Source organism: Polypterus senegalus, chromosome 13 (genome assembly GCF_016835505.1).
Source record: "Polypterus senegalus isolate Bchr_013 chromosome 13, ASM1683550v1, whole genome shotgun sequence".
Classification (NCBI taxonomy): Eukaryota; Metazoa; Chordata; class Cladistia; order Polypteriformes; family Polypteridae; genus Polypterus; species Polypterus senegalus.
The window spans coordinates 6,447,553-6,467,466 of record NC_053166.1 but is presented as its reverse complement, the minus strand read 5'-3'; the positions used below and the strand labels follow the sequence as shown (position 1 = coordinate 6,467,466).

The 19,914-nt window shown below is 47.4% G+C and overlaps 1 protein-coding gene across 3 annotated transcripts in view; it reads left to right on the top strand.

Annotated features, from left to right (window-relative positions):
* The window catches only part of LOC120543019 (serine/threonine-protein phosphatase 2A 55 kDa regulatory subunit B beta isoform), a 198,856-nt gene that overhangs the window by 125,424 nt on the left and 53,518 nt on the right, over positions 1-19,914 (top strand). Inside the window, exon 1 of one of the 3 annotated variants that reach the window (XM_039775837.1) lies at positions 3,807-4,122. The exons of the other annotated variants lie outside the window; for them this stretch is intronic. Coding sequence (XP_039631771.1) covers positions 4,053-4,122 — 70 coding nt within the window. The 5' untranslated portion in view covers positions 3,807-4,052. Of the gene's footprint in view, positions 1-3,806; positions 4,123-19,914 lie in introns of those variants that run through there. 3 annotated transcript variants of the gene reach the window in all.

The window sequence follows — 19,914 nt, the reverse complement described above, 5'->3', positions numbered from 1 at the left end:
CGTTATATAATGTAGTAGGCACTATATAATGGATGTGAAAGGTGCTATATAATAGACGTAATAGGCACTATATAATAGATGTGAAAGGCGTTATATAACAGATGGATGTGAAAGGCACTATAGCGTAGTGCTATAGGGTCCTCCTTATTGTTGTGTGCACAGAGTCCAGTGAAATTCTGACTTCACTGACCCGCACGCTGCGCTCTCCGGTGCCGACATCCGTAAGCTGAAGTACCTGAGCTCGAACCATCAGCCTTTTAACCTGAAATACGTCGGCACTGTGGTGCTTTCACATCTGCCTTTTATATCTGAGATCGCTTCTAAAATGAAAGGCACTATATAAAGGTTTCAGAATCCCCAGCCCTGTAGACGTCACCGTCGGCAGACACTAGGGGGCGCTCGGAGGCGGCCGGCACAGACGGCTGAGGAGACTCCATGGTGGAAACACCGTAACGATGGCCATTTCCAGTTGAGGGAGCAGAGCTGTGTCTTTATTCTCCATTGAAAGTGACTGAGAGACATCCGCCCTCCGCCAGTGCGGCTCTGGGACTTTGTGAAGGTCCCCACCTTGCTGGTCTCGCTTGTTTCTCTGGGGGTGTGCAGTTGGTGTTAACGCAGTGTGCGACGAGGTGCCAGTGGGGCTGCTCAGCTGCTGTACTTTATATAGTGCCTTTCAGTGATGAGCCCAAGCTGTGTTGGTTCACAGCAGCCCACCTACACTCCACTTTTTGTTTTTTTATATTGGGGGCCAGTAGGCCAAAGTGACCTCCTCAGCCCTTGTGCTCTCAACTCCTTGGCCACATTGCAGGTCTTCGGTGCTGGGTATCTTAGCTGGCACTGACCAATAAGCATGGCTGGCTGATCAAGAACGACGTATCAGCGATGACGGCCAAGTCCATTAAGTCACCTAGAATGTGTCTCATTGTCAAGCCCCCCCGCTCCTGATCCTCCTCTGCCGGCTGCCACTCGTGGCCCATATAAGATTCAAACGCCAGGTTTTAGGTTACCAGACCTGCAGAGAGCTGGCACCGAGCTCCTTATCACTGTCACACTGCGGGTCCCTGCCAGGTCTCCGCACTGAGCGTCATCTGCTCCACTGAGGGTGACATTGCAGCCGATGTGCTGCCAACCCTTCCACCCGTCGTGATGGGGCAGACACAAAGATGACAGTTCAAATTGCAGCTGCTGCCTGCCTGTGTCACCAGAGTGGGCGTCGTCACCTGTCGGCACCTGCAGTTGGACATCGTCATCTAGGGGCTGGGAAAAGGGGCTCAATCGCAGGGTGCCATGTAATGGGAAAAGCCGCATGTAATAGGGAGGCAGGTGTGAAAGGGGCCATCTGATTGATTGGCTGGCACTGTATAATGAAAGGGGGGGCAGAGAAAAGGCGCTATATAATGGATGGATAGATAAACGAAAAACAGGTGGAGAATTGTGAGAGCTGGAGGATACGAGACAGGAATAGACGGGTAAGGTACTGTATAGTAGATTAAAAGACCCTCAGATAGATGTGAAAGGCGCTATATAACAGGATATATAGAATGTGTAGGTAGATGTGAAAGTGGTCGTGTGATACATAGAAAGTCACCCTATCAGGTAGGTAGATGAATTGACACCTTAGAATCGGTAGGTAGGTAGACAGATAGGGAAGGTGCCGTGAAACATGCGGACAGATGTGAGAGCTGCAGTTTAGTCAATCGAAAGGTAGTGTATAGAAGGGAGGTGTAAGTGCAGAAGCAGGAAAAGTGCTTTCTAATACAGGTTAAAGGCGCTATATAACAGGTACATACATAGGAAAGGTGCTATTTAACCGGTACATAGATGTGAAAGGCGCTACATAATAGGTCCATATTAATCTACTATATAATAAAATGGTAAGGTGTGTGTGTGTGTCTTGTCTGTCCACGCAGTCTCACTGCTCAGTCTGACTTTGGTGACATGTTTGAAAGAGGCAGCGCGAATGTCACCTTCAAAGACTGGACGTATTAACAAGAATACAAATGAGGTGACAGCAGTGGGTAATGGGGGTCCGTCTATCACTGGTGGTAGTCACAAAGCAGACAGGAGGTGAGCAGCGTGCCTCGAAATGACTGTGTCTGAGGAGCGGGCTTTATGGAGACGCCAGCGAGAGAGGAAGTGACGAGCAGGACAGGTTGAGACGCACGAGGACAGGAGCTGAAGGCGCACGTTAGGCAAGAGATATCGAAGATTTTAAAATGTGTTCTCTGTGTTTGACAGGTCATGTGGCGAGTCTGTTATAAAGTATCCTTTCTATCTGTGAAAGGCACTATATAATAGATGAATGGATATTAATGAAGGGCATTATAGATAGAAGAGCCTGTTTAATAGTTAAATGGATAGGGAAGGTGCTTTATAACAGATCCATACTGGAAGGCACTTTAACAGATAATTCGATATGGAAGGTGTTTTATAACGGATGGGGAAGACGCTCAATAATAGAAGGGTGTGCTCTAATAGGCAGAGACGCCATCCAATAGATAAGAAGGTGCTGTTTAGTGGGCAGGTCGGTAGAAAAGGTGCATCATGATAGACAGGTGAGGCGCTCTATAACAGACTGACAGGCAAGTAGATGTATAATAAGAAGGTCATGCAGCACAGGTAGATGTGAACAACGCCATCGGAGAAAGGAAGCCATTGTGTAACAATAAGAAAGTCCGATAAACGGATAGGTAGATATGAGGAGGCAATAGATATCGAGGTACTGTAGGTAAGTTGATCGGAAAGGCACTCTATATTTGATAGATAAATACGAAGGAGGCTTTATAATTGATATGTAGGTAGATGCAAAATATTCTTTATTATAAAATAAATATTAATAAAAAGTCACAGCATAAGAAGGAGGTCAATTGATGAACACGAATGGTGCCACATAACAGGACAGACACCTTATGAGAGGTTAGAGAAGTAGAAAGGAGAGCAGGTAAGCGTCCCGATATGAAAGGCGCCTCACAGTAGACATGTTGGTAGGGAGACGTGAAAGGCGCTATATAAGAGGAAGGTGGATTATTAAAATATCGATGGTCCAGCTGTCCGGTGCCAGTTCTCCATTGTTGTTCCTGTCTCACCATCTGCTGTCGTTTCTTGTGATTTTCGTCCACGATAATCCATCCGTCCATTTTCTTGACCTTCCTGTCCAGTTTCAAGGCTGTCCGTTGTTTTATGCCGGTGTTACTTTGCTGACCGTCGGTGCGCAGGACGTAACCCGGTAAAGTGAAGCCCACGTGTCTTCCGCTTTGTGACTGCGGGATGGATTCGGTTTGGTCGAATCTGAATTCTGGCCGCGATGTTTGGTCAGTGTCTTTGGGTGGACCTTCTCCTAAGTAAAATGGGAATGTGAGAAGAAAGGCGAATGGCGAATGTGTCAATGCAGAGATACCAGTACGGGCTGCCCAGAAAAACCCGCGAGCGACAATAAGCGAAGGCATTGTGATTTAACTGGGCCAGTGACCCATGGATAGCAGCGGCCATACCAGACGCTAAGGGGACCAGAATGGTGGGAAGCGCTGCCGTCACTCACCCGACAAATAAGTTACATGTCTAAAATGTTATGCTGTGGTCGTTATTAACGAATACCAATTGAAGCCCAAATTCTAACGAAAATGGAGCTGACGGGTCAGTCCAGAGTGCGTAGAGCCGAAGTTGACTGGCGCAATGAAGCCGCCCTCCTCGAGCTCACATGCGCACCAGCAAACGCCGATGTGCCGGAAGACGCGAGCACGCGGGCAGGCGGGCGGCTCTGTGAGCTTAATTACGGGAGGAGCAGCGCGCGCCGCTGCCGCTGACGCAGTCGTTCGGGAGGAGCCTGGCTGGAATGCAGCAGCAGCCGCCGCCGCGAAGCGCCGGACACATCCTGACGCAGTGTAACCTTCAGGATTTGCTCGCACGGCGGCTCTCTCGGTCTCCGTCAGTCCATTCGGCGTGCGCATTCAACGGCTCGGAGGGAAGAGAGAGACAGAGTCATGCCACCCTACAGGACCACCCGGGGATCATGGAGAGCGCTCTGACCGCCGCAGGATCACGCCGCCTAGTCAATGGAGGAGGACGCGGACTCCCGCAAAATCAACAGCAGCTTCCTTCGCGACCACAACTATGCCACCGAAGGTACGCCGGCTTCACTTCCAGTGCGCATTGCGCTTTTTTTCGGGGCGATGGGTTCCGAGCGGTAGGCTGGCATTCCGTAGTTCAAGTCAATGGTGCCAAGTTTTGCCCGGTCGCGAACTTTTTTTTTTTCTTTTTCTTTTGCAATTAACGGGAGCGCCGACCCCTGGAAAGTCGAGAATTTCTAACTTGAAACTTAACTGAGAATTAGGAGCGGGGATTGAGAGGAATCCGAGGGGAGCGGCGATTGCGGTTTTCCCTTTCATTATTTTGGTTTTTTTTTTTATCATTGAGGGGGTCGTCTGAATTTAGCCTTCAGCCTCCAGGAGGTTTGACCACTCAAGTGGACAGGGGGGTCTAACTGTGATGTATAAAGTGGTCTCCGGTGTCGGGAGAGTGGAGGTCCGCCATCCCAAAGGATAAACGCAATGGACGGGGTGCCACGTGTGCTGACCTGCAGTAATTCATTTTGGAGGGTCCATCAATAATTCATCAGCGTTTACTGGCATTGCAGGGACTTGTGTGTGTGTGGCAGGCAGATTCTGAAGCGCCAGGGCAGACGTACCTGCCTTCATCAGCAGTATCCGGATACCCGGACGATAATGGCAGCGCCACAATTTCCCTCAAGGGGATGCGCTGCTCACTACCCACCATAAATTGCGAACCAAACACCCCCACACACACACACACACACACCATATCGGGAATCCCCGCAGGTAAAATCTTTTGGTGGTCCGAGTTAATTGGTTTTAAAACGTCACAGGCCCAGCCCGGGCGAGACCACCACTCCGCGCCCTATTAAGTTTGAAAGTCTGCGCTGTCCAAAGAGAGGTGCTGAAGTGTAGGGGGGGGTCGCAACACGAGTATTTATGGGTTATATGCGGGGGGTCTGCATGGACAACATAAGAGTAGTTATAATATTAATCATAATACTAATATATCCATGATGCAGTGCTGTGAAAAAGTGTTTGCCCCCTTTCTAATCTCCTCAATGAATTCCTACACGGCTGACGTCTTTATCCAAAGCGCCCGGCAGCGTTTGAGGTACAACTGGTCTCATTTCTTTTACCTTTCCAATTGGAGCACTCGGGCAGGTGAAGTGTCCCGCTCAGTGCCAGTAGTGAGATTTGAACCCGCAGCCTTAACCTCTAACTGAGTGCAAAAATAGAGAAAGGGAAAGCATGGTGGAGCTTCTACATCACGAATTTCCTTATTCAAGGAAACAGTTATCCAGTGTGAAAAAGTAATTGCCCCCTATCGTTCCAGCACTTGGCTTGCCACTCATTGCTTCCTCTGATCAGCGGTCCCCTCGGTGGGTTCAAGTCCAGACTTTGACTTGGCCGCTGCACTGCTGAGCCTTTCGGTTGTCGACTGATGTCTCTGATTTAAAGAAAAAAAAAAAACTGGGCAATGCGTGAATTGAGTGACAGAAGATTACAGGAAGCGTTGGGCGGCAAGCAACCGTTGTAACTTTAGGGGGCAATTATTTTTTCACACAGCTGGCCACTTTGGCTCCTTGTCCTGCTGCATAATTACAATTACGACTTTCTTTTTTTATTTTGTATAGCGCCCTTTACAGAGTGCAGGAACAATTCACCGTTAAAACGCGAGTGCAGATCTTCATAAATTCAGAACTGGCAGACCCAGAAATGCGGATGTGTGAAGACATACAGGGAACAAGTGGAGCTGGCAAAACATAAGTGGAAACCAACAACATGTGTCCGTCAATTAATCGGAGAGCTATGGCCACTTGACAACGGTGGAGATTCAGATCATCCGAGAGGTCCAAGTCTCAGAGTCCACGAGGGTCCGCGGCCAGCTGGCAGCCCACCCACCCCTGGCTTTTCTATTATGAAGTCTGTGATGGCCATCCAGTAACCCAGTGCCGCTTCACCTTCAGGTCACAGACAGACGAGTGGACATCCACCTGTAGAATATTCTGGCCAGGCGCTCGATTCCCACTTCCTTCAGTAATGGCAGGTCTTCCAAAGCCCCCCACCACGTGTCATGCTTCAGCCAGGGCAGGGCCGTCTTAACACATGGGCACGCTGGGCACTTGTCCACGAGCATGGGGGCCATCGTGTTTTTTTTTTTTTTTTGATGCCTATGTATTTTTCTGTTTTGCTATCAAAACAGGGGTCTCGGTGCTCTACTGTGCCCGGGGGGCCTATGATGCTGTTAAGAAGGCTTCAGCCCGGGTTCAAATACTTAAATTCATATTCTTGATCCTTTGTTTTCTCTGTTTCTATGGTTTTTCTGCCGTGTTCCATGTCTTCTGTGGGAGGCGGGGCCACCTGTCCACTGTTGTCACGGTAACTGTCCTCAACCCAAAGAGAGCAGGGGTTCTTTGCGGTTCATTGTGCATGCGCTGGGCTGGTGGTGAGCACTCTCGAGGTTTTTTGCTCTCTTTTGATATTTTTGTGACCTTTTGATCATTTTTTGGATTTTGTCTGCCAGTTCTGAAGACATTGCCTTGCATGTATGCGCCTTTTTGGTCCGTATCTTCATTATTATTATTATTACTATTACTATTATTGCTGTGCTTTCTGACCTCTTTGTTCCTTTTTTTTTTTAAACTCTTTCTTTAATTGTCTCTAGTGGGACTTGTTTGCCCCTGGACGGTCCCTTTTTGGAGGTGGCATCTCCTTCTGGGCTTTTTCTGCTCTTTTCTGCCAAGGTGGCATTTTTGTGTAAAATAAATCTTTTCATTTTGTGCAGATTGTTTTGTTGGCCCCTTTTGCTTTTACAGGCCTGAAGGCTGACGGACTCGTCTTCTTCTCCGGGGGTCTTGCTTGCCGTTTTTATGGGATTCCCAAGTTGAAGACACCCCGGCCCTCCATGTTTTACTGCAGGTCTGGTGTTCACTCTGTATTGTGCCAGACTCTGTAGGCTCGGTGTGATCCAAAGAGTTAAGACGTTTTATTTATATAGCGCCTTTCCCAGGCTCGGGGCGCTATGGTCTTCTTTAAACTTGCTTGTCGTGAGACCACCCGGGAGTTTCTGCATATCAGGATTGGTTTCTTTTATAGATTTGTCTCGTGCCCCCATTACGGGGTCTTGACTCCTAAAGAATTCATTCTGAGGCTGACTTTGTGATTCGAGTCTCCCTCAGGCACTTCCATCTCCTGGCAGTAGCCTTGATGCCCGCTAGAGTGATGTGGGGTGGCACTACCTGTGGTGCCACCAGTGTGACTGCGAAAGCAGGTACCTCCCTTGCGTTGTGCCCGAGGTGGGACGCGCTGTGTGATTTGATTTTGTTTCTGAGTCTTTGGTGTCTTTCTGGCTTCATTTCTGAACTCTTGGCTTTCGCCTCTCCCCTCGATTCCTGTTTTTCAGGTTTACAGCTTTCTGTCCGTCCTTGAGCAAATATTAAATAAAAAAAAAAAACACTTCTGCAGACCACCGGGGGCGTATGGCACCCCGACACAGATAGGCGGAGACCCCAGATTAACACAGTGGGGTATCGTTTTTCTTTTGCCCCCCACTTCACAACACGAACCACTACAGCACACGGCCCTTTTCTTCTTCTTTCTCTCTCTCTCTTCTTCGCTTCCGTTCCTCCTCCTCCTCCTCCTCACAAGCTTGCTCCTCCACCTTCTCCCGACTCTCGCTCACTGACTGGTGGTGAAGTGGCTCCTCTTATAAAGCCCCCCAGAAGAGCCTCAGGCGTTTCTTGACCTTCTTCCGGCTGCACTTCCAGGGTCTGGCAGAAGACGCTCCTCTAAGAGTTCAGCTGGAGCTGCAGAGCCCAACAGGGCTGCTCCACACTACAACTCCCAGCATGCCCTGCAGGGACCCGTGGTGCAGTAGCAACCCTGGGAAGGGCTACCCTCTAGCAGCTCGGGGGGAGATAGTGACTCCAATAATGGCTCCCCCTCCGTCCTTCCACCCGGTCCTGGCCATCCGTCTGTGTGGAGACCTTCACTGCAGTCCTTTGGATGTTCTTCTTGATGGAGTCACCAGTTTGGGGTCCTTCTGGCAGGTTGAGCATTTCAGATGTTCTCCATTTGGAGGTGGGGCCGCTGATTTGGCGTTTTTCCCTATATCCCCACCCCCCATTGGTTATGTTTCGGCAATTCTTTGTCAAGTCCAGGTGCTCAGGTTTTTGTGTTCCTGTGGTGACTCTTATGGTGAGGGGTCAGTGGCCTGGCTGTGTTCGATCAGCAGAGTTTGTGATGGTCCGGGTTGGCTCCAGCAGCCTGGCACAAACTTGACACCTGGGACTGAGCCATGTAGTGAGGGCACAGTCAGCCAGAGTGGGGTACCAAAGTGTTATCCCGAGTGCCAAAGCAGTGCCAGTGCATTCCAGTAAACACGTCAACTCAAACTCCAGGATGACCTCTTGGGCTCCGCCATGGAGGGTAAAAGACAAACTTCGTAGTCCAAGCAGTTAAAAGCCAACACGGGGAGGTAAAATTGACACATTTCTTCCTGCTCTTTCCCTCATTGGGACCCACTTAATCCGCCACCTCTCCAGTACCCACAGACCAGAAGCTGCCACCTCCTTGCTGGGCACAGCTCCCAGGGTTCCCAGTCCTTATCTGGATGACACCATGTTAGGACCCCTTCCTTCCACCTGCTTCCTTGGCATCTCTCGCCGGCTTTGCCTCGTCGGCCTCACAAGTACTGCCCACCACCACAATCCCAAAAGCAAAACGCCATCCCACCACAGAAAAAAAAAAACAAAGCAGTGGCACAGGAGAGCTCACCAAAAACCACAATGAACCGCAAGGGACTGGGGCTTTCCAGTGTTTGTGTGTTCACTCTCTGTTTGTCTGCCATCCTGTTCCATGGTTTGTTCCTGCCTTGTACCCTATGCCAGCTGGGTAGGCTCCAGCCTCATCCATGACCGTGGATTGATCAAATAGATGAAAAGTATGACGTATAGAAACTGTTTATTTATTTAACAGTATTTCAGCAAAAGGGACACTTTTGGGACGGGCCGAGTGGACCACTGGATACCTGATATTTGGATTTTTGTTTTCTTTGGACATTTTGATTTTGTTTGCTGCTGTTCAGTCTGAGTCCCCATTCAGGCCACTCGCATCAGAAATGTTGTGACCTCCGCTTTCCATGAAAACTTGAGGTTTATTTTTTTATTTATATTTTTTTCTTGGTCTTGGCTACAAACACACAAAAAAGTACAAAAGGATCACTTTTTGGGTGGAGAGCTCCTTCCACCTGCCAGTGTCCTGGTCTTGTGAGGCACCTGTGGTCTCAATGTCTCCAGATAAGACGAGGGTCCTGCGGGGCGTCGGGTGTGTGCATCGGGTGGGGTTCAAGTCCAGACCTTGTGCCAGTGCACCAGCAGGAAGTGGGCTCCAGCCGTCATGCCCCTTACCTCAGCCCTCATGTTGTGATGGCGGCCACTTCAACTGTATGGCAGGGAGGTGACAGTGGAGCAGGCGACGGTGTTCAGTTGGTGGCATTTCGCAACTTGTTAGTAGGCCCGCTGCGTGTTTCTTGGATTCACACAAATACAGTGAAAGTAAAAAGTATGTGAACCCCAGTCAGGTGAGGAGCCTTGGCTGAAACAAAACTCTACCTGTCTGTCATATAGTGCCTTTCACATCTGTCTGTCTGTCTGTCTATTTATCTATCTGTCTGTCTGTCTGTCTATCATATAGTGCCTTTCACATCTGTCTGTCTGTCTGTCTATTTATCTATCTGTCTGTCTGTCTGTCTGTCTATCATATAGTGCCTTTCACATCTGTCTGTCTGTCTGTCTATTTATCTATCTGTCTGTCTGTCTGTCTATTATATAGTGCCTTTCTATCTATCTATCTATCTATCTGTGTCTGTCTGTCTATCATATAGTGCCTTTCATATCTATCTGTCTATTTACAGTAAAAGTAAAAAGTATGTGAACCCCTAGAAATTCTCTCTATTTCTGTCTAATTCCCATATAAAACCTGGTTGTATTTTCATGTCAGTCCCAATAATGAACAAACAAAGTCTCCTATAACTAAAGAGTAGCAGAATACCAGCACTTTGCAGCGGAGAAGTAGTGTGTTAAAGAAGTTATGAAAAAGAAAAGGAAACATTTTTAAAATAACGTAACATGATATATATACACACACATAAACATATATACATATACACATTTACATACATATCAACATATTCACACACACATATATACATACATACACATACATATCTACATATATATATATAACTGATCACCCATTGGCTTCTCTCACTGAGTGCAAGGAAAAAATATAAAATGTAGTCTAAGTTATTAAACAGTAAAACATTAACGTTTTAAGAAGTACAGGTACATTGAGCACTACTGGAGTGGTTTCAGGTAAACTACATTTTAAAGACTGTGTAACACAACAGGTAAGTAACTAACAGCAGCTAAAATGTATATGGATCATCTCTCGGTAGTAGATCCCTTTTGAAAGGCGCTACATGACGGCTGTGGTATAGAAATTACATTTTCTATGTGAACATTCAAATTTGTGCCTCTGGTAATGTGCCTTACCGGCATTTAAAGAAAATTAGTTTTGTGTCCTCTGCAGTGTTAAGAGAGAAAGGCTTTGGTTTGGGATAAAAGGAAAAAAGGTGTAAAGAAAGGAAAGTCGCCTTTTTCTTTTATATAGTGTAGAGAGATGTATTCGCTGACGGTATGATCGGCTTTTGGGGACAGTCGCGGTGGGTCTTGTGTAGACTGGTGAGACGTCCCCGCCATTAACCGGCCCCGATGACACTGTCGGTCCTCCACTCCTGTGCGTGTCTTCATAATCCGAGCTGACGACCTCATAATCGTATTCGTGCAAAAGAAAGTGCGAAGCGCCTTAATATTAGTTCGCCGTGGTGTAGAAAAGGGGTCCCGTGTTTGCACTTGTCTGGGCTTTAGCTCAGGGGGAGGATGAAAAAATCAAAAGTGCTCACTTTGACTTAAGGCAGAAGCGCAGTCAGCGTCTCAAAGGCCGGCACGCTGCTCGACCTTTATAGTATTTTTGCAGGGCAGGAGACGCTACTTTTTACTGACACGTTCACGTGATCGAAAGTCTCCGCGCTCTTTGAAGGTCTTGCTTGTTGTCTGCGTACTGCGTTCACAGTCAGTTCACGTGAGCCGCTCAGAGTACAAGAATCGAAGGTTCTCCGCTGTGCTTGTGCTATCTCGTGCGATCTTGTGATGTCCACGCCGTTATTTAATGTAAGCTCAGACCCGCACTTAAACGTTTCTCTCGCACTTTCGCTGAGTTTGTGCCAAACACTTTTCTATCCCTGACCATCTCATCTTCATTTGCATAAGCACAGCCCTTCATCCCCGAATATTTAGCAGCAGCGTGTCTATTGGATCGCTGCTGACGGACGGCCTTAAATGGGCAGGCACTCAATTACGTGGGAGGCGTGACGATGAGGGATGGAACTCCGCCTCACATGGCGACCGAGCTGCAGGCTATGGCTGTATATATGTACGTAAGTAGGTTCCAGTTATGACCGTTACGCGTAGAATTTCAAAATGAAACCTGCTTAACTTTTGTAAGTAAGCTGTAAGGAATGAGCTGCCAAATGTCAGCCTTCTACCTACACGGGAAGTTGGAGAATTAGTGATGAGTCAGTGAGTCAGTCAGCCAGTCAGTCACTCAGTGAGGGCTTTGCCTTTTATTAGTACAGATACACAGAATTGTTGACCATATTGAATAAATCATTCAAACTGTGAAACTGAAGGTTGGAAAAAGTAAGTGAAGCCTAAGCTAAAGACTTTTTAAAAAGCTCATTGCAGTAGAATTTCACCCACCTGGAGTCCATTTAATGAGACGAGTTCAGAGGTGCGGCCCAGAATGAGTTTGATTGATCAAAAACACGATAAAGTTTGAGCTTTTTGACAAGAAGCACATCCAGATGAGAATCACGCCTCGCACAAAAGAGCTGTCTGAAGAGCTACGATGGAGAATTGTTCATCTACATACGGCTGGAAAGGGTTACAAAGTCATCTCAAAGATCGGAGATCTTCATCAGTCTCCCGTTAGGCAGGTTGTCTATAAATGGAGACCATTTGGTGTTGATGACCCCAAGAGCACAATGTAAAGTCAGCAATGAGGTCAAGAAGAACCCTCGCGTGACGGCAAAGGACTTGAAGAAGTCATCAGAACTGGCTGACATCTCTGTTCACGAGTCAACTACACACAACACGTCGAACAAGAAAGGAGTCCATGGCAGGACACCAAGAAAGAAGCCACCGCTATCAAAAAATGAGCACCGCTGAATGAGCACTTGGACACTCCACAACGGGACTGGGAAAATGTCTGGTGGAGTGATGAAACCCAACTTGAGCTCTTTGGGAGGAAAAAGCAGAACTTCATTTGGCACCGCATATCAACATCAAAACATCATCCCTACGGTAAAGTATGGTGGTGGAGGGAACATCAGGATTTGGGCCTGCTTTGCTGCATCAGGCCCTGGACAGCTTGCCATCATTGAGGGGAAAATGAATTCACAAGTTTATCAACAAATTCTCCGGGATAACGTGAGGGTGTCTGTCCGTCAACTTAAGCTCAGAAGAGGCTGGATGATGCAACAAGACAATGAGCCCAAACATCGCAGCAAATCCACAGAACAATAGCTTCAGAAGAACAAAGCCCACCTTTTGGAGTGGCCCAGTCAGAGCCCAGATCTCCATCCTATTGAATGACCTGAAGAGAGAGAGCCACACACAGAAAACCACCAAAGAATATGGAAGAGTTAAGGAAGTTCTGCAGGGAAGAATGGGCTCATATCGGGGGGGCACGATGTGCAGGTCTGATCTGCAGTTACAGGAGGCGCCTGGTTGAGGTCCTTGCTGCCAAAGGAGGGTCAACCAGTTATGAAATCCCAAGGTTCATTTACTTTTTCCACTCCCACTGTGAACGTTGAATGCGTTTGTAAAATAAAGACATGAAAGAGTAGAATTTTTTGTGTGTCATTGGCTTAAACTCATTGTGTAGATCAGAACCTGTGACTTAGATGAAGATCAGATCACCTTTTATGAACAATTCATGCAGTAAACCAGATCATTCCAAAGGGCTGACATACTGTGACTGTAAATCAAAACCGCAAGCGAACTCTGATACACAGCGAAATGAGAGAAGTCGCAAAATCAACTGGAATGTTCAAGAAAATTCTAGAAAAAAAAAAAAAAACAGATCTAAATCCGTGAAGTAGTTAAAAGCAGACAGACATACAGGCAGACGTTGGATTTTCTATATTCTGTATTAGTAAACCATAAATGATGTGCAGTTAAAGTCTCAACAGCATTTCTGGAGCTCAGTAGAGTCTGATAACTAGAAGTATCTTCACCAAGCTGCTCTGAAAATGTCTGCTTTGTTTGGGTCTCCATACCTCTGCGAGTCTGACGTGAATGTCATGAAATCAAAGTTCAGAACACGACTGACAGACGAACACTGAAATGACTCCAGAAGAGTGAACCTAAGGGGGCTCCACTCCACCGTACACCTCAGTGCCAGTCATCTGACTGACTAAAAACACATCACAAGTGCAACTGGACCTGTGAATAAAGTGACACGGTGACATGTGACAAAATGACAAAAGAAGAAGTCAGATCTGTGGATTTGGAATTGCGTCATTTTGTTTTAATTCAATGGTGTGAGATCCACTAGAAAATGCAGACAGACGTACAAAATGCACTTGCAGGTGAACTCAACCATTTTTTTGTGATGTTTTAATGCAAAATGTGAGCTGTGGACACCAACATTCTGTAAATGTTCAGGCAAAACAAGCTTATTCTGTTTGTTTGGGTGGAAATAAGTTATGAGAAGAAACGTTAGAACACACGAGGAGCTGTCGGCCATTTTCATTTTGTAAAAGGAGCTCTCCGTGGGGGTTCAAAGGTTGGAGACCCCAGTGTTAGAGAAAGAGCTTAGCGGAGCGAGCGGCAGATTTCAGCACCATGGACAGCGGAGAGTGCGGAGCGTGCGGAGCGCCTGATCTCAGGACGAGTCACTCAGACAGTTCAGGGCCACAGGGTGGGCTTCAGGACTAAGGACAGCAAACCCTCACCTCATTGACATGAAATCAACGCACCAGTGACTCGCATATTTGTCATTTTGCGTCGAGTGGCTCCAAAGTGACACTTCAAGTTGCCCGTTTTCTCCCCTAAACATTCCTTGCTTGATAATGAAGGTCCACACCTCTGTGGAAGGTAAAGGAGTCACCTGCCGCATCCGAATGTTCCGGAGCTTTGACTGCCTTCGTCTTCTCCAGCAGAGCTGAGTGCCACTCCCAGGTGGGCTGCTATGCCAATTTTTTTTTTTGTGCTATTTGAATTTGGGCATAGCAGGCCTGTCGGGGATCAGCGTGTGGGCGTTTGGTGGGTAAATAGATGGATGTGCAGGAGACGAGTGATTTAACCAACGCCTGCGGATCTGTGCACGCCATTGGGAAAGTCGAGACCCCCCCACCCCCACCCCATGAGGAGTGCGGATGAGACGGGCACAGACGGCTTCACGCTGGTATTCTTATGTAACTGAGCTCATTGTATCTCGCCGGCACTCCAAGTTTGACTTTGTTATGCAAATGGAAAACTCTGGAAAGAAAAGACTTTGGCAAAGAGCTGTCAGCACGGAGGGCCAGAAGTAAAGGCGGCAGTGTTGGCAGTGGGCCTTGCCACCTCATGTGGTGTTTATAAGGTCATGGCAGTCACAGGTACCGATGATAGTGACATTCAGGGAATGGCAATGAGGAGGAAAAGGCGTGAAAATTCATGGCTTGTCTCATGGGGTACTGTCTATTATATAGTGCCTTGCGTTATCAGTCAAGCTTTTATAAAGTGCCTTTCGTTATCCGGTGCATTCGGCCTTTCCTATCAGTCGGTCGACTGCTTTACCTTCCTGTCTCTTGTACTGTAGAGCGCACTTCATATCAGTCGGTTCTATGGTGACTTGCAATACCAGACTTTTATATGGCGCCTTTCATCATCTGTCCCTCATGGTGACCAGTATACTGTGTCTGTCAATCACTCTGTTATAGCATCTTACATTAGTTATGCAATTATTATCTAGTGCCTTTCATTTATATATCAGGCCTTTCTTTATATCTGTTTATCTTTAATAAAGCCTTAGATTATTTTTCTCAAACTACTATATGGTGCCTTTCCTAATCCCTGTATTATGTACCAATTTCCATTCCTATCTGTTATATACTAACCTCATTATCTGTAAGTCTATATATAGCGCCTTTCTTCATCTTTCAAGCTTATTATTTGCTGAGGTTGCTATCTTTGTATCTGTTGTGTGCTAACTTTCATATCTATGGTGCTTTCCTTTCTTTATATAGCGCCCCCATGTGTAGGAATTATATAAAGCATTTCTTAATCTCTGTATTACTGTATATATTGCTGTTTCCATCTGGTGTTCTGCTTTATAGCGCCTTTTATGACCTTCTGCATACTGGCCCTCCTATTTGTCTGTATATGGTATAGTGACCTTCAAATCTGTTATCCGTTCTATTGTGCCTTCAATATCTGTCACTCATTTATATAGTGCCTTTCAGCATATTCTGTCTTTCCTGATCTGTTATTGTTAGAGTAGGTCATACCAGCTGTGTGTCCATATATTATATAGCGCCTTTCAGACCTATCAGTCTGTGATATGATACTGCTCGTCATCTCCCTTCTGTGCAGCGCCTTTCCAAATCATGAATCTGTCTGTTATATAGTGCCTTTCATATGGACTATGTCGTGTGTCTCTCCACCTATCGTATGGCGCCCTTCCACCAATCATGTCAGTTTCCATGAGCTGTTTTACATAGTGCTGTTCATATCGCTTATATAGCACCTCTCCTATCTATCTATCTGTCTATTATATAGCGCCTTTGCCGTGTATGGCTGGGCCCTTTCCTTTTCTGGTCTCGGCTGCCCGGGGTGCTCTGCCTGCTGGGCTCAGCCATCTTTTCACACGACTCCATTCATAAATTTGCCGACTAATGAGGTGTGGCGCACAGACGGATGAGGTGCCATCGCTCTGGCTCTTCCCGTTGTCACAGCCGACCCCTTACCCAGCTGGCAGCTACACTTCCAAGACCTGTGGCCTGAATAAATCACTGAGGCTAATCTAAAAATGCCAAGCCGTACCTCTAACTAATAAAATTTTCCCCACAATCGACGGTTCAAACAAAAGCAGATATGGAAAAATAGGTGGATAAATATATGAAGTGAAAAATAACAAAAAATGCCAATTTCACACGTAGAAAATAAGTAAATATACACACATGTATAGATGTGTATAAACCACCACCAAAGCGACAACGTGACAGCACCATAGATACAGTAACATAACAGACACAAATAACGATGAATGAATACAGAAAATGCCAATGCTGGTGAACTTGAGTCCGAGTGGACAACTGTCCTGAATGCGGATGACTGGCCAACAGATAAGTTGTGTCTTTGAATTTCCCGGAAAAAATGGAACGACCTCACCGCGAATCCTCGGCGTGCGGTGGATAATGCAGTCCAACCCTGGGGTCTCTGCCGATGATTGAACTGAAATAAGTCCGGCGGAATGAAAAACAAACCGATTATCCAAAGCACGATGTGGAAAACAGCAGGTAAAGTTGGCTCGTTGTCGTGAAGATGTAATCTCCGTCTTTCTCCTTCCCCTCCTCTGTTCCCTCCTGATTGTTGCTATAGTAATCAGCCGGCTGTGATTGATTGATTGTAAACAGGCGCTTTGCATCTTGGGGCTGCGATCTCGCTTCCTCATCCGTCCCCCTGTATTTATGGGGGGCGACATTCACTGACGCACACATTATAAACAGCAAGCGGGACGATGGAAACAAGATGCACTCAGTACAGACATTGAAAACACTATTGGTATGTCGCCCCCCCTAACCCTAACCCTAATCCTAACCACTGCCACTCGATCAGGAGCAGCAGTGGCCCCTGCGGACCCTGATCAGCTGCAGTCCGGTGCCCATGTGAAGCTGAATAGCTCAGAGATGTCAAGCCTGTCAGAGGCAGCAGACCCCCTGAGCTGGGCGGGGGGGGGGGGAACTTTGATTTTTTTTTTTCAACAGGCGATAACATGGATAGTGCTGCCTGGGTCTTTAGTTCAAGTCCCTATGGGACCCTCTGTGCACAGTTATGTCCTGAGGGTCCCAACTCCTCTTACATTCAATAACTAGAAGCTGTTAGTTTGGGTGGGCCGCCGTGGGTGGGCACAGTGCACAACACTCAAACGGAGGCCTCGGGGCTCCCGCTAAGTCCTGGGAAACCAAACCTCAGCCCAAAGAGCAAAACAAAAGAAAGAAACGACAGGCGGGCATCTGAGCCAGGAGAGGACCAAAGGCACAACTTCACATTCAGAAAGGACAAAATCTGAAAAGCAGAAGCCAAGAAATGAGAGCACAAGTGCGCAAAGTAAAATAAAAAAAATCAAAGCGTCAACTTGAATGAATAAGCAAGAGACATGTACTGAATATAGCGCCTTTCCTGTCAGTCTGGCTCGCTGTCCTAGACAAACAAACAAAGATAACAGAGAGATGACTGGTGGATGTCATGGCGGTTACACAACACAGACCTGGACATGAAAGTCAGTCGCTGTTACAAACAGATCAGGGCGCTATATAACAGGCAGACGTGAAGGGCACTCTGTAATAAAGGCGCTCGCTATATGACGGGAACTGTGTAACATGTCGGCCACGTGATATGACAGATGGGTTGATCTGGTGGGCACGATATAATAGACCGAGAGGGATGACACTTTAAAACAAGAAGATGAATATATTTATATCTCCATTGATATTCATGCCACATATGATCAATATGAAAGGCGCTATATGGAAGTACTTCAGAGATGTGTAACAGAGTGCACCATGAGATCAATTTGCCTTACACTCTTTATATTTGTTACATTAGGTATTCAGATCCGTGTATTATAGAGGGCCTTTGATCTCAGTGATAGACAGATGTGAAAGGCACTATATAATAGAAGGATAAAGAGCTGTGAAAGGTGCTACATAACACATGGAGTGATATGGCAGGCGCTATATAACAGGCAGACCGATACGATGGGAGCTGCTCCAACAGCAACATGTGGATGGCACTATATAAGGGAGAGCATTATGAAAGGCGCTATATAAAAGGCACTATCCAATAGTTGTATACGGTAAAGGTGAAGTTCCCCAGAAGGCCTCGGTTTTGAGGTCAGGCGGTTTTTGTCACTTGTCACAGGGTGGTGGCAGCGTGCTGTGTGTTGATTGGCACATGGGTGTCCCCGGACTCTGTACGTGTGACATGGTGACCCTGCACTGGATGGCAGGGTCTCCGCTCTTTCTATTGGTTGTCGGCGATTACCACAGCTTTAGCACTGAGAGGCCCCGCCTCCTTGGGCTCAACACACAAAGGAAAGAAAATGAAAAGGCGTAATTAACACTTAAAAATAAAAATAAAGTACACATGCCGTCAAAATAAAGCGGTGACTTAATAAAACTCGAGTGACAGAGCAGCCTGTTAATTCAGTCTCCTTGGGGTTTGTTTTGCCCACCCGTGTTCTTATTTAGCGCACGCCTTCTCATTTTTTAGTATTTGTATGTTAGTTGATCAGAAGGGGGGGGGGTCTTTTTGGAGGGTCCGGTGAAAGCTTATACTTTTTATTTTTTTTAATTATGAGTTCCTGTTTTAAAGTTTGCCTCACAAAGGGGTGTTCTAGAAAGGTGTCGCTCTGCCAGGCTGTGGGCATCTCTTTTGTGAGCCGCTGCCACCTTTCTTCTGTCCCTAGCCGTGCACTGAGGGTGCCCATTGATTGTAATTAGAGGGGGTCACACTGCCCGGTCACCCTCACGGTGTCCTAATGTGTCACCATTAGACGTGAATCCAAGGTGGCTATGGTGACAGCTTGACTCGCCTCACAAAAATCCCTCGAGTAGAGCAGACACCGGTGTCCCTGGAGGAAGCCATCTTGGGCTCAGTCCTGCAGAGAGGCGAGTGAGCGAGTGGTGGCCGTGATGGTGGTGGCACCTGCTGTGTCGTAGGGGACAGAAGACAAGTGACAGCAAAATGCCAACACTGTGAATGTTGAAGAGGCGAGGAGTGCGGACGTCACAACGGTGAGGAAGGACACACTGGAACCTCTGCGGGCACCGTCCAGAAGCGCTTAGCGAGTCCATCGTATCCACCGCTTATCTGAAGGCAGCTCGGTGGGCACAACGGTCTTAGCTCTGAAGCCCCCATGTTCCTTTCCTCGGCCACACTTGCCAACTTTCCCAGGCTATTTTGGAGATGAGACCCTACAAGTGAGCCCAGGGGTGGTCTTGTGTCCGTAAAACCTACACAGGGAGGCTCATGGGAGACAGATAACCGGACCACCTCAATTGGCTCCCCTCGATGTGGAGGGTCAGTGGCTCAACTCCAAGCCCCTCATGGATGGTGGCACTTCTCGTCCAGCCATCCTGCAGTGTCTGCCACTCTGTGCCCTCCATCTTGTCCTTGTTGTCGCCACCCAAAGCTCATGACCGGAGGTGATGGGATTGACGCGGACCAACTGGTAAGTCGAGATCTTGACCTTCTGACTCCACTCCGCTCCTCCTTCACCACCACAGACTGGGACAACTGCGCCCGCCACCCCAATCCATCTGTCGATGTCACCGTCCCTTTTCCCTTCACTCATAAACAAGACTCCCAGGTAGTGAGACTCCCCAACTTGAGGGAGGACCTTGGAGAGGACAGTCCACCCTATTCCTATTGAGGACCATGGCCTTAGATGTAGAGGTGCTGACCCTCACCCCCTGGTGCTTCACACTCGGTCACAAACTGTCCCAATGCATGCTGGGAGTTCACAGCCCGAT